We start from the raw sequence: 14,027 nt of genomic DNA, 5'->3' as shown, positions 1-14,027 counted from the left end.
CCACCGTGGCTTTCAAATTGGGCCATTTTTGTGCATTCCATCCATTTTCATGCATTTTGCTGCATGGGCCAGGCTGGCGGGGGAGGGGGGGGGAGGGGGCGGTGATTTGTGTCGCAGACGCTCAGGGAGGAGGAAGAGAAGGAGGAGGAGGAGAAAGGCTCACCCTGCCCACCCCAGCACCCTCCCCAGGTATCCACTGCAGCTCAGCACCCTCCCCAGGTATCCACTGTCCCCAGGGTGGCCCTGCCACCAGCTTGAGCGTCACATCCCACAGTCTCTGCTGCCATCTAGTGAAAAAACCTCCCCATCCCCTATGCCAGGAGCATCCCTGGCCCTGGGTGTCCCCCAAAACCCACCCCTGGTCCCCCTGCCCCAGCCAAGGCTGCACCCCCAGCCTGGAGAACACCCCCCGGCATGGCCAGGGTGACAAAGTGCTGGAGAAACGATGCTGAGCACCCACCAGAATCCCGGTGGTGCTGGGCCACGCAGCATCCCTCCTGTCCTGCCCTTTGGGGTGTGACATTGGGGGTCCACCAGCGCTGTCCCAAAGGGAGAACAAGGTGATGCCACCCATCCTCAAGCCCACGCGAGGACGGGGCTGTCCCCATGTAATCCACGTCCCGAGGACGTGGCCAGCGAAGGGGCTCCGGCACAGTCCAGATTCTGGGGGTGCCCCATTTCGGGGCTCGCAGCCCTGCAGCGCCGCGAGGATGCTGGCAGCAGACAGGGGCGTGCTAGAAAATCCTGGTTTTATTTTCATTTAAAAGCCGTTCTGAGCCCGGCACAAGCAGTGAGCTCTTCCCCAGGGCGCGGGGATTTGGCCCCATCAGCACTTGTAGTTCCCCAAAAATACTAAAGAAAACCAAAATAAATGGTGCAGGTGTCACCTGCCGCCCCAGCGCGCTCCCGGAGGAGCCTGCGGGATAAATCCTGCGGGATAAATCCTGTGGCACTCGGGTCCGCGCAGTGAGGAGGTTAACACGAACCAGGGCAGAGACACGTTGTGATCCAGGACGTTCACCGGTGCCAGCCGCGGGCTCCTTTCGGGACGTCTTAACGAGGCGAGCGGGGCTAACGAAGCCCTGGTCCGGCACTGTTCCCAGGTGCGGTCCCCGGCGAGGACACCTGGTCTGGGGGGACCCTAAAGTGCTTTGCAGGGAGACACACACACACACACGCACCCCGGGGTGCCCCGGTGCTCCAGGAGAGAAGGGCTGGGGGCCAGTACGGAGCCGGGCTGGTGGCCCCTTTCTCCCCGTCCCTGGAGACCCCTGGGGTTGGGGTCATTCTCCAGCCGCGGCCCCGGGGGTACCGAGAGGGGGACGAACAGGCGGGTTCAGCCCAGAGCCGCTGCCCGGGCTTCACCCAGAGCAGCAGCAGCAACTCATCCACATTTTTTGGGGTTCCCGGTGAGCCTAAGGTCATCTTTTAACAAGAAAAACCCAAGTCTGGAATAAAAACCGGCACCCGCTTTAGCAGCAAGTCCTAAGGGAGGTCCAACTGCTCGGCAGCCCCGAGCCATCATCCGGCGCTACGGTGCAGCAGCGTTCCGGGGAGAAAACGGGATTCCAGTGGGACGGGGAGTTGGCACCGGTGGCCGTGAGCCGGCCGGGCGGTCCCGCTGGGAGCGGGTGCCAGTAGGAAGAGAGAAGATACTTGGTCCCATTTTACCAGCCGAGGGAAAGCCGGGCCACGTGCAACAGCCACAGCCGGGAGGACGCAGCACCGGGATCTGCACGCAGGGTGCCACCGTCCCGGCGTCGGTCCTCAGCCAGCGCTGGGGGTAACGGTCACCTGCAAGCAGAGAGCGGGGTAAGATGGGGCGAGTGGCCGCAGAGGCAGCGTACCCCAGCCCAGTGCCCAAGGGCACGAGGGGGGAGACTCCCCGATGTCCCCAATCCAAGGGAACCCACTCCTGTCCACCCCTTGCGTTAGCCCCAGGGCACAGCCCAGCTCCACCAAGATTCCTACAACCGGGGAACCAGCCCAAACCCGCAAGGAAACCTTTTCCCGAGGGCTGAAATTCTCAGGGAAAGCAGAGCTTTTCCCGGTCACTCAAACCAGCAGTCGATGGGATCATCTACTGCACGGGGATGGCGCTTTGGGGTCTGCCATCGGCCACCCCAGCAGCAGGCACAGGATAAGGGACAAAGCATCCCTGGGACATGGCACGGAGCGGAGCCATTGCTCTTTGCACCACATCCCTCGGGTCCTCCACTCGCGGTGTGACCCACCTGCCCCAAAGCGTCCCTGAGGGTCCCTCACCTCCTGTGCCCGCGGGAGAGGTAGTCCCGATTCAGAGAGCAGAGCTGCTGCTCCAGACGGAAGATACGAAACGCCAGGTACGAGGAGGACACGACCAGGAGGCAGATGCTGGGAGCAGAGGAACAAGCACAAGAGTTCAGCGGCCCGAGATGGACGTTCCCGGCGTAGCCCCCCATCCTCCCCACGCCGCAGCCACCCTGGCACACTTACAGCACGATGAAGATCTTCAGGAGCTGGTAGTCGGAAGGTCTCAGCTCCGCCACGCAGCTCTGCTCCACCTCCAGCTCCTCCTCGGTGTTTATTGCACTTTCTGAAATGCAAGCCCAGGGTCATCAGCACGGCAACGCGGGGCAGATGCTCGTGCTCCTCCAGCAACCGGGAGCCTTCAAGCATCAAATATTCCTCCTCCGTGGGCTAACGCTGCCTGCATGGGCATCACAGGCGCACGCCGAGGGCTCAGACGCCGCAGCCAGGACACCCCATCCCATCCCCAACTCCCAGCCTCAACCCCGCTCGTCTGCAAGGCAGAAATCCCCTCCACGAGGAGGGAGGAACACGTATTTATGGAGGTTCACGCCTAGCACCATGCGCGGGGCAGGGCACAAACCCGCGTCCCCGGGTCGGATGCAGCTCTCACCCGAAACCAGGGGCTCCTCGGAGGTGAAGGAGCTCTCCTTGGCACTCAGGCTGCTGACGGAGGTCCGGTGGATGCACTGGTAGTCAGCGTCCGGCAGCGACAGTGACAGTGAAGCGGGTGACACCTTCCTCCACTTGCCCTCGGGGACGATCACCTCCTGCGGGAACAGCCCCGGGTGAGCCGTGCCGCCGGCAGCCGTTTCTCCCAGGAAACCGGCAGCACCGAGGCCAGATTCGGACTCGAACCTTACGGCATCTCCATCGAGCACCAGCACATCCAAAACACCATCCTAAGGGGGAGCTGGTCCTCCACGACAGCCCCGTGGGGACACAGGTTCCTACTGCCATAGGAGGGACCTGCCCACGCACCCCACGCCTGCCCCAAAGAGCGATTGCTGCCTCCTTCACCCTTGGTTTGAAGCTCAGCGGGGTCACCCATCACGCTCCGAGCCCCTCACCCCCCCGTGGCTCAGCATCCCGGTCCCAGCGCGCGCCGGAAAGGCACCGAATCAATCGGGGCGGCGGCCGGCACGGAGAGGGGTTCTCCCCGGGACTGGAGCTGCTGAAGGGCTACATCCCCCGGAAGCACCGGGAGATGCTTCCAGCCTGGATCACTCCCAATTCACTCCTTCAAAAGCGCCTTCGACCCCTGGGATGCCACTAGCCCACGGGGGACATCCCTCTTGTCACCTCCTGGTCCTGCGTGCAGAGGGACACCCCATTTGTCACCTCCTGCACCCAGCCTGACGCACAGGGCCACCAGCCCATGGAGGACACCCTGTTCAGCATCTCCGTACAGCCCGGCACAGCTGCAGCACCAACGGCTTCGTGACCAGGGACAGGGACAGGCCACCCACATTTCATGGAGGACACATCCCGCTGGCTGGGGACGCAGCCACCGTGGGCAGAGCCGAGCCCTGCTGTGCTCCAAAGGCAGCAGGATGCGGCCCCTCGTCACACCACGGTTCAGCAGCCTTTTCCCTCTCCAGCCTCCTGCCTACAAGCCATCCCACTCAATCCACGGCTTTTTGGATAATTCAACCACATTTCCAGCCTGTTATCCACGTTCACAGCTGCGAACAGCACCAGCCGGTGGGAGCGGAGCAGCAGCGTTTTGCGCATCGCTCCGAAGTTTTTCGGTCTGTAAACGGACCCCCAAGACCAACCGGCCGGGTCATCGGCTCGTGCTCTGCCGCGGGCTGTCCAAATCGTCCTCTTGACCTGGCCGTTTCTGCCAAATGGGGGTACGAGGATCCTGGAGGACGAGCTACGAAGGTGATGGCCGCATCCTCGTGCAACGTTTCTCGGCAGCGAGGGGGGAGGACCGGCTCTGCACCCTGCAAGTGGCTGCCGACCAAACCTCAGCGCGCCGGGCAGGCGTTAAACCCAGCAAGGGGACCAGGCGGATGCTCTCCTGCCCACAGCACGAGTTCATGGGGGTCCTTCCCTCTCCCAGAGCTGCCCTGACCCTCACCAGTGAAACAGCGTCGGGCTCCTCCGTCAGCTCCTTCAAACTCAAGCTCTTCTTACTCGAAACCTGGAGGGGAGAAAAAAAAAGGCGTTACCGGCTGGGGCACCACCTCTCCCTGCTTCACCCTGAGCCAGAAAACTGAATTTTGACGTTTCTGGTGAGTCTATGAAGAGCAGCTGCTTAAAATTTGCAAGCGTAGGAATTTGAGGGATGAAGAAAAGCATCCAGCAGAGGACAGGGCACTGCACCCCTGCCTCCCGCTGCTGAAAACCCTACGGGGCCATGGCTGAGCCGAGGGGTCCTGCAAGGGCTCCTGCACCAGTCTCGGCTCCCGCTGGAGGGGATAAACCACAGCGGGGGGTGGAAAAAAGGGAATATCTGGGCAGAACAGGGCACATTTCAAAGAATAAATTCCCCAGTTCGGTGACGGGGCTGAGTCACCCAAATCGCCGCCCCAGCACACCCAGCAGCCACCCTTCCAGGCAGGGAAGGGCTCTGGCACCGCTTCCCACATGCTTCAAAGGCAGGGAGAAGAGGAGGTCTCCACAACCCTCTTCTCCAGCTCGAGGGCTGATGGATTTCTTCCCCCTTCAGGCTTAATTCAAATTTTTTTTTTTTTTAAACCTTGTACCATTTTTCCTTCCCTTAAAATTTAGATCTGGGGAAAAGGCAGCGATGTGTGGAGTGGCAGAACTAGTATTACTACCAGATTATAAATAATTCATATACACGCCCTGGGAGAGAGCAGAAACTCCGGGCTCTGCCTCCGTCGTCCATGACCCAGAAAAGGCCACCAGCGGCTCACGGGGACAGGACGCCTACACGACACCCGGGGACGGGCTCTGCCCCGCTGGGGTGCTCAGGAGCATGTCAAGAAACAGCCACTGTCATTCTGAACTACGAAACGGGGACAGCGGGACGGCTCCCTGCATCGGGCAGAGGGGATGGCGTCACGAAGTGCTGCCATTCTCAGCGGGCTCCTGCCCCTCTTCCCGTCCCTTGCGGCGGAGCAAGGATGCCGAGAAGAGGCAGCAGGGTACCAGGGAGGGCTTTGGGAGCGGTCCAAAGCCTCCTTGGCGATGGCAAAGAGCTTTGCTCCCCGAGACGCAGCCCAAAGGGAGCTTGTGGCTATCAAAATGCCATCAGACAGGGCGGAGGGTACCTGCAGGTGCGTGCAGACTCTCCTCAGGACGTCGTAGACGCTGTCGCGTGAGATGAGGGACACGAAGATGTACTGCAAGAGAAAGAGAAGCTGCCAGGAGAGATTCCCCCCCATCCCAAGTCCAGTTCCTCACAGGCAGGGGACAGGCAGAGACGTTCTGCCCTTGAATCTCCCCTCCTTCGGGAGCCGCGTCCCGCCCGCAGGCATCTCCCCGCGGAGTTTCCCTACTGCTATTTTTGCAGCCTGATAAAACCTGGACCAGATTTTTTGGGGCCGGTTTCGCTCGGCTGCTGTCCCCATGGAGTCTCCCGTGCTCAGGACAGAGGTTTGCGGCGGCAAACGGGGCCAGGATCAACCGAAAATGTCCCCACGGAACAGCACGAGGGGACACGGGGCAGCACTCACCTTGCCCGATGCAGAACCCACGCGATGTGCAGAGCAGCCTTGCAACCAGATCGCTTTGAACACCCAAATCCTGCCTTGTCACACCCCCTGCTAAAATCCCGCAGGAATAACCCCCTCCCAAAATCCCGCAGGAATAACCCTCTCCCTGGGAGGGAATGGGCAACACACGCTGCCACAAGCAGCACGGGCAGGCGAGAACTCGGACGCACCGAGCAGGACGTCAGCTCACTGCGGCCGACAACACCCAGCATGATTTAAAAGCTGGAAATTCAGCCCCTTAACCAAGTTTTCCGCCAGCGCGTGTTGAACACCAGCCCAAAACCTTCCCCTGCTTGCGTTTAAGGAGTTTAAAGGTTTTATTTGAGCCTGGCAGGGATTTGTCAGGCTCGGCCGAATTTCACTTGGGCTTTGCTTCACCCAGAAACAAAGTGAAATTCAGAAACAAAAGCAAAGCCGCGGTGTTTGCCCTGGCTGGCTGCCAGCACGGAGAGCAGCGCTCACTTCCCAACCGGCCCGCGCTTTCAGCTGGGGATGGGAATCGCTTCGTTCCCTGCCAGCTCGGACCAGGGCATCCCCGGCTGCGGCGAGGCCGGGTACCGATGCTCAAAGCGCCGGTGTTACCTTTCTGCTGGCGTTGGTGGTGATGGCCAAGCCGTTGGGCAGCAGCCGAGCTGTCTTGTGCTTTTTTATCAGCTGTACGGAGACCACCGGGATCACAACCTGGAGGGCAAAAAGACAGGGGGACGGGCAGGGACGGGCACGGCGCGAGCTCAGGGAGTTTCTTTTGCAAGGCGGAGATTTAATACGCATCGTAATTATGCCCCAAGCAGAGCGGCCACGCGGGGATTCGGCATTTCCCAGAGACAGCTTGTTTTTTATTAAGGGTCATGGCATCCCCCCCGCATTAATCTCGGCTCGGAGGTGGTTTCTACTCGATCAGAACAGTGAGGACATGGGGAAAGCATCGTACAGTCACTCTTCCTAAGACCCATCACGAGAGCCCCCCTGCAAGCCCGGGGAGGGTTAAAAATAAGGCAGGATGTAATTTATGGCACGATAACTTCATTGAAACCCTGTACTTCCATTAGATATTTGTTTAAAGCGATTGATATAAATAATTCAGTTCTTCAGCGCAGTTTTAAAGGAAGTCGTCTCTCCCCAAGATCCCCGTCAGCCACAAGACTAACGGGGAAACATCAGACTGTAAATCAAGAAGAAAAGCCAAATCTCCCCCCACCCCGAAACCTTTGATCTTCCTTCAAACACCGTTGCGGCTTGTAGGAGGTTTTGCATCAGGGAATTTTAAACCAAACCAATATTTGATTTCCCCAGGCAGATCCCGCAGGTGATCCGAGGGGGAGGCACAGCCGCGCTCCCCTTCGCATCGGAGGCTTTTGATGGCAATTTTGGTGGTATTTGGGTGCGGGAGGGGATAAGTGGGCTGCGGCGTAGCCTGGGCTACGAGCCCTAAGGGACCGGGGTGGCCTGGTCCCCATGTTACCTTGATGTCCTTCCCGAAAAGGTTTGCGTAGAAGCAGAGCCAGTTGGGGGAGATGTAAAGCCTTCCCTGGATGAGGATGTCTCTCTGGAGGGCGCAGGAACAAACTGCAAGGCAGAGAGAGGGGCATGGCAGACCGTGTGCCAGATCCTGCCGCCCCCCTGCCCGTCCCTCGCCGTGCCACCCACCTTTCAGTACGCTCTCCTCCGTCGGGATGTCCTTGAACAGCTTGTGGTACTGGGAGTTGTACTTGCTAGCGGCCTGAAAATGAAACAGAGCGAAGTTATCTGGTGACCTTGCTGATAAGAAGACCCAAAAAAAAAACCCCCACCCTCCTGCAAAAAAATCTTCCTCTCCCCACACCCGGGACCGGCGCAGCGGGGTCCCACCGGGCTGGGGACAGCGGAGCCGAAGGGCTAGAGGAGGGTCAGATGATCCGGCACCCAGCAAACGCCGTGCCATCCTCCCAAATAAACATTTCCCCTAATATCTAGAGTTTATCTAAGGAGGCTGAGCCTCTGCGAGGAGCCGGTTTTCCCCCCGGGCTCATCTGCAGGCAATTTATTTTGCCCAATGGTTTCTCTCCTCCTCCTCCTTGAGCTCTTCCCTTATTCGGGGCACGGTGACAACACTTGCTTTGCGCCCATCGCGCCGCGCCATCCAGCTATTTATATTCCTGGTGCCTCTTCAAAGCCTGCCGGCAGCTGCGGTGGGAGGCTCGACAGGTTCGCCCTTAAATAATTCCGTATATAAGTCAAAGGCTCCGAAGCAGTTCAACACTTTGCATTAAATCCACTCAATTAGTCCTGTAAGGCAGCGCAGGCAGATTTGTGCCCCCTGCGCCGGAGGAGGCAGCGCCCCAGACCTCGGGGTGCTCCCCGGTGATGCGGCTGTCCCCGCGGCGGTGATGGCTGCCACCCGAAATCCAAGGGACGAGAGGCTTTGCCAGGATGCAGAGAGATCCAGGACAGCTCGAAGGGCCTGGGGCAGCAAGGCTGGTTTGCAGGCAGCACCGCGGGCAGAGCCCTCCTGCCTGCGGTGACAAGGTCACCTTTGCTCCGCGCACCTTGTCACCAGATGAGCTGGGCCGTAAGAGGATCAAGGCTTCAGCATCACCTGGCGTCGGCTTAGACACCCCCCTGGAGAGACGCCGGGATGGTGGGGGCGCCGGTGGGAGCGTTTCAGGGGGACACGGGGGGGAACTGCGGCATCACCTCCAAGCCACCACCAAGAAACACCCCCCTGGTCCCAGCACAAACCCATTGCCAACTCCATAACCCTCCCGGATGCCTCTGAATAATCGGCAAAATGTTTTTCTCCTCTATCTTCTTCACGGGGAAAGGGAAAACGCCTCCTCCCTCCGCTCCTTCCTCTTCCAGAGCATCTCGTGTTTGTAGACAGACCAAAAAGCTCCACTTCAGGCATGATTTGAACAAACCAAAAGGTTCAAACAGAGGGGAACGGAGCTGCTTGCAGTCAAGATTTCCACTTTTTCCTTTGCTCTGGATGGAAAATCCCGAAAGCGTTTGCAGGGCAGATCACAGGCCACAGAACACGGAACTGCCATCGGCTCCCCTGAAAATGCGGGCGGGAGCCTCTGCCCCGCACCAGGAGCCGCCGCGGCTTCACCTCCGGCTCCCACAGCCCACATTTGAGACCCCGGATGGGCTCCTCCGTGGCAAACAGCCGGGGTCAGGCTACAACGAACCAGCCCGTTCGCTCACAAAGCCAAAGACTTACCAATTCCCGGTGGCATTTCTTGATGTCTTCATCCTTCAGGGCTTCATTCAGGTGGAGGCTGGAAGGAAAAATAATAACGACCAGGTAAGTGAAGAGCCCCATCTCTCACCCACTCCTGAAAACACGTGTGCTACAAGAAGAGACACGGCAAGACGCAGAGGACGGAAGAGAAACCCCGGGAAGCCACATTTCGGATACCTCGGTGATTTATCGTAGCATCGGGCGTTGCTGAGGTTAAATAACGGCTGCAGGAGAAGGCTGATCTCTGTCAGGCATCGGGCTGATGGAGCCGGTGGAGGCACCAGCACCGGGGTGCCCGCATCCAAAACGCACCCCAGCGCTGGGGGAAGGAGCCCAAAGCTGCCCCCGGCAGCGGCCTGGGACAAGCTGGGAGCTGGTGATGGGCAGCTTTGGCCAGGCTGAGGTTTCCCCAGGGAAAGCACAAATGGGAATTTGGGAATGTGCCGGGGCAGGAGGACGGACTCGGCTTTGGCCGTGTGCGGGGGCATCCATCCACACTCACCAGGCGAGGGAGAAACCACAGAGCCAGTGAAATCCTCCCCAAAACCTCAGCAGTGGGAATACCGGTCCCCTTCCCCAAACCCTTCTCCCCTCCCTGCTTTTATAGACCCAATATTTGAGGGCGAAAACAAAGAGGGGACGCCCTGTGCCCACTCCCAGCTGGAGGCTTGGAGGCAGCGGGGATGCTGCAGGGGGTGGGAACAGACGGAAAAAGAGCAAAAACTCAACCAGAGACCCCGGGACCCTGCTGTGACGCTGCCCCTCACCTGCCATCGAGGGAATCCAAACTCTTCTCCTTGTGCGATGCCTCCAGTTTCTCACGGCCGTGCATGGGCTCGGGGCTCTTCAGGGGAGCTGCTTTTTCATGCATCGGTTTGGCACTGCAAGGAGAAGCCTGTAAGCCCCCGAGGGGAAGGGAGAGAGGGGAGAGATGCGTTTCGGAGCTGTAAATCCATTCCCTTCAATCCCCATTCGCGCAGAGACGTTCGTATCTCTGCCGTTCAAGGACAGCAAGAATATTTCTGCGATTTCTCAAGTCACGTGGAGGAAAAAAAGTGCATTTCTTGCCAGGAACTCCCCGGGGCTCGCAACCGAGTGGCCAAGGAGCGGCGGCTCCCTCCCCACTGCCTCAGATAACACCCTCCAAAGCAGAGCCTCTCCTCCCCAGGAGATGGAGGTTGGGATGGGAAAAACCACAGGTCTACGAAACTCCCTGGGGTGATGGAGATTTCGGCCAGCGAGGGCCAGGGTCTGTTCCTCCGGCTCAGCAAAACACCATCTTCCCAGGGCAGAGCCCGTACCAAAGGCACCACCTCCCTCCTTTAATCGCTCCCCTCTCATTAAAGCCTGTTATTTACTATCATGAGTTTTATCAGAGGCGCTTATCGCCCACGACAGGTAAAGTAAACACACTCCCAGCGCCGCGCAGGGAAGGTTATCACCCGGCAGGCCAGAAAGGTGACGCTTCCGCCCTCGGCAAACCGCAACCGGAGATTGCCGTGCCGCAGCACTTCTGGCACCGAGAGCCAAAGCAGAATGCAATCCCAGGGGACCGATGCCAGAGCAGTGATCCATGGGCTCCGGCGGCACGGCAGAGCCGGCAAACAGCCACCAGACCTACGGAGAGGAAATTATTCAAGGGAAAAGAGCTCGGCTCAACGGGCAGGGAGCGATGCCAGAGCAGGTGGGGGACAGGCAGGACGGCAGCGGGCAGGATGAGTGCCAGCGGGCAGGACAAGCGCGGAGCTGGAGCGCATCCCGGTGCCCGCAGGGACAATGCCGTGGTGCGGCAGAGCCCAGGTGGAGAAGCCATCCCAAACTGCTTCCTAAATAAAGAGGCGCGCTCTTTCGCTGCCCCATGCTTCCCTACACACACCCTGCTCCTGCGCTGAGGGGCTTGTCCGAAGGGAAATCCATCTAAATAACCCCCCACGGACTCGGGGAGACCCCGGAGGGGGTGCTGCACCCCGACACCTATCACCCGTCACCTGAGAGTCAAAGCTGCGTGAGCCCCCGTGTTCCCGCAGCCTCGAGGGCCCAACCAAAACGCTGTCACGATGCGAAGAGCCGGGCTGAACCCCGGCTGGAGGCATGGGGGATGCTCCCTCAAGCTGCAGCACGTATGTAGGGCTGCAGAAAAACCGAACACAAGCCACCGATGCCGCGTGGTTAGGATCAGGCTGGGAAACAGCTCCTGGATCCCGCAGTCGGCATGTGCAAAGTAAACGAGCTGCCCGCACGGCCCCAAAGCCTGAACATTGCGGGGATGGGATGAACGCACCAAGGTTGTGGGGTTTTTTTAGGAGAATCTCAGGTCAAAGGATGTGTCTGGAAGGGAAGGGAGACTCTACCAACAAGAAGCACCAAAATAACATCCCTTGGCATCGCACCAAAAGGCTTTTTCCCTGCCTGATTCCTCGGACACCCCGTGCCTTCAGGATGGGCAGCCCCGCGCTGCAAAAACCCTCTGCCAGGTGATGCCACGCTGCCCTGAAGCCAAAACTCGTATCATGGAGGCACCAACACCTTCATCCCCCCTGCCCCCATGCTGGAAAAGGGGCTCCAATCCACTCTGGAGCCTCCCTCTCCGGAGTTCAGCCCGCTCCAGCTTCCCCCACGTCATTCCTTAAATCCTCAAGCGGTTGCACCGCTTAATCCGGGCGAGCGGATTTAGCCCTAACTGGGGCTGACGCCAACAGGCACCGCGCGGGGGACGGGGAGAGGCACCCCCTGCTTGAGGCGAGGGCATCGAGAGAGCCCCCCAAAGTCACCAAACACACAGAAATCCCCCTAAAACGAGAAGAGCCAGAGGCTGGAGAGCACTTGGAAGCACTGCACAGTCCTGTCCCGGTTTTCTCTCCCTCTTATGGTCACCGCCAGCGACAAGTCCCGGGTCAGACGGTCCCCGGACACAGTGCTGGCACCGGGCTGCTCCAGGGAGGGTCTTGGGGGCTGTGAGGAGCATCCTCAGACCCAGCGGAGACATCGCAGCAGCTGCCTCGTCTCCCCTCTCCAGATCTCGCTCTGTCCTGGCTCCCAGATGCAGCAGGGATGGAGATCCGGGGTTCGGGAGCACAGGATAAGATAAGGTTGGGCTCCAGGCACAGCTGATGAGGAGGTCTCCCTGCCAAGAGCTGCTTCCCATGGTGGCTCAGGGAGGAAAACACTTTCTCAAACCATCACCCTCCTCGAGGATTTTTTTTTCAGCAGAAAGCTGCTCCTGCAGGAAAACCGCTGTCCCGAGTGACCCAAACTACAAGCGGAGCAAAGACAGTCGGACCATGGAGCCCCCAAGACGAGGCAGATTGGGTGGGCACAGGAGTCCCCAGCAAAGGGAAAACATTGCTGGCAACCTGCCGACCCCCTGCCTGCTGTACCGGGGCTGACACCCCCACCCCCGCCCGTGCAGGCTCCCTGAGACCCCCAGCTCGTCTCCTGGGCTGCAGCTTTGCCAGGCGAAGCCCAGTGCTGCTCCCTCCCCACAGACTGGCATCTCCCTTCCCTTACACAGCGCTGGGATCCGGCCTGGAAATGGTCCGGCGTGAGCCCCTCTGGCGGCGTTTGATTTTCGTTGGATCCCTTCCCCGCTGCTGCTGCAAGTGAGGGGGAAGCGCGCGGCAGAGGCAGGAGAGAGCAAGCCAGGGATTTCGCCTCCCGAAAAAAAACCCGAGGATCAGAGCCGGAGGGAGGCACTTGCGGCCGGGCTGCCTCGGCCCAAGCGAGCCCAGGCGGGATCCGGCGAGCTGCCCTTGTTCCCGGCTTTCAAGGTCATTTCAATCCCGTGTGTTGGCTGCTGGAGCGGAGCCACCGCCGAGGATGCTGGAGGGGAACGGCCGGTCCCGAGCGGCGCTGTCAGGAGAGAGGCAGGAGGTCAAGAAGAGGAGGGAGAGATGGAGCCATGTGTCTCCCCGGTCCCCACGCCCCGGGGTCTGCCTGCGGGCGGCCTCCCTCCGTGCCCCCCGGGGTCCCCCCCCGGGAACGGCCCGTCCCCGGGGCCCTATACCCGGCGGGACGCAGCCGGGGTGAGAGCCCAGGCCTCGGTCCCAGGATCTCTCCCAGCACCCGGGACACTGGTTTTGACTGACTGCCGCTCTAAGGGCCCCACGCCACGGAGCCCCGGTCTCCTCGCGGCCCCGGGCCCCGGTGGGGCAACGAGGGGCCGGGCAGAGCTCGGCCGCCGCCCAGCACCGAGCCACGCCGGGGGCCAGCCCCCAGCCTCCGCCCGGGCTCGGAGCGTCCCCCCCCGGCAGAACCGGCGGCTCCCGGGCCGGGCAGCGGCGGGACCGCCCCCCGCCCCGGTTCGTCCCCTCAGTGCGGAGGGGGGGGTGCCTCGGTGTTTCCGCGCTCCCCTCAGAGCGCGACGCCGCCGGCGGCCGGCTGAGGGCAGGCCGAGGGCCGGCACCGGGCTCCCCGGCAGCAACGGGGACGCGCCCCGCGGCTCCCGGCCGCCACCCGGGCCTCGGGCCCCCGCGGCCCCCGGCCCCCCGCGGCCCCCGGGCCCCCCCCCCGCCCGCCCCTACCTGCGCGGCGGCCCCGCGCTGCCCGGCGCCGTCATGCCCTGCGCGCCCGACCTCCTCGCGGCGCCCCGGCGCCCGCCCATTGGCCGCCCGCCGCCACGCCCCGCCCCCACCGCGCGCCCCCATTGGTGGCTGCAACTCGCCGCCATCCTCAACTCCCCTCCCTCCACCGCCTCCGCGCCCCGCCCACTGGCGGGAGGGGGTGGAGTCTAGCGGAGACCCGCCTCTTAAAGGGGCCGCGGGCACCTTGCTCCTGCCCCGCGGCGGCCGGAGCTCCGCGCTCTCCTCGCCCCGGGCGGGTCTCGGCCCCCG

At 61.3% G+C, this 14,027-nt stretch overlaps 1 protein-coding gene across 3 annotated transcripts; it reads right to left on the bottom strand.

The window, feature by feature from the left end:
• Positions 1-732: 732 nt before the first annotated feature.
• GRAMD2A (GRAM domain containing 2A) lies at positions 733-13,792 on the bottom strand. 3 transcript variants are annotated; one of them, XM_075160591.1, is made up of 13 exons: positions 13,719-13,792; positions 12,706-13,047; positions 9,966-10,079; positions 9,178-9,235; positions 7,626-7,698; positions 7,441-7,544; positions 6,561-6,659; positions 5,535-5,606; positions 4,376-4,438; positions 2,903-3,059; positions 2,476-2,575; positions 2,266-2,373; positions 733-1,794 (listed from the first exon to the last, which is right to left on the bottom strand). In XM_075160591.1, exons 3-13 carry the CDS (start codon positions 10,067-10,069, stop codon positions 1,791-1,793), a joined length of 942 nt encoding a protein of 313 aa, XP_075016692.1. In that variant the 5' UTR covers positions 10,070-10,079; positions 12,706-13,047; positions 13,719-13,792; the 3' UTR covers positions 733-1,790. The 3 variants fall into 3 exon arrangements, with proteins under 3 accessions (XP_075016692.1, XP_075016690.1, XP_075016691.1); XM_075160589.1 differs by having other exon boundaries at positions 9,966-10,093; positions 13,719-13,791; XM_075160590.1 differs by lacking the exons at positions 733-1,794; positions 13,719-13,792 and having other exon boundaries at positions 2,228-2,373; positions 9,966-10,093; positions 12,706-12,833.
• Between the last annotated feature and the right edge of the window lie 235 nt (positions 13,793-14,027).

This window comes from Calonectris borealis, chromosome 11 (assembly GCF_964195595.1).
Source record: "Calonectris borealis chromosome 11, bCalBor7.hap1.2, whole genome shotgun sequence".
NCBI classification, from domain to species: Eukaryota; Metazoa; Chordata; class Aves; order Procellariiformes; family Procellariidae; genus Calonectris; species Calonectris borealis.
The sequence above is the reverse complement of the archived record's forward strand: the minus strand, read 5'-3'. Positions and strand labels throughout refer to the sequence as shown.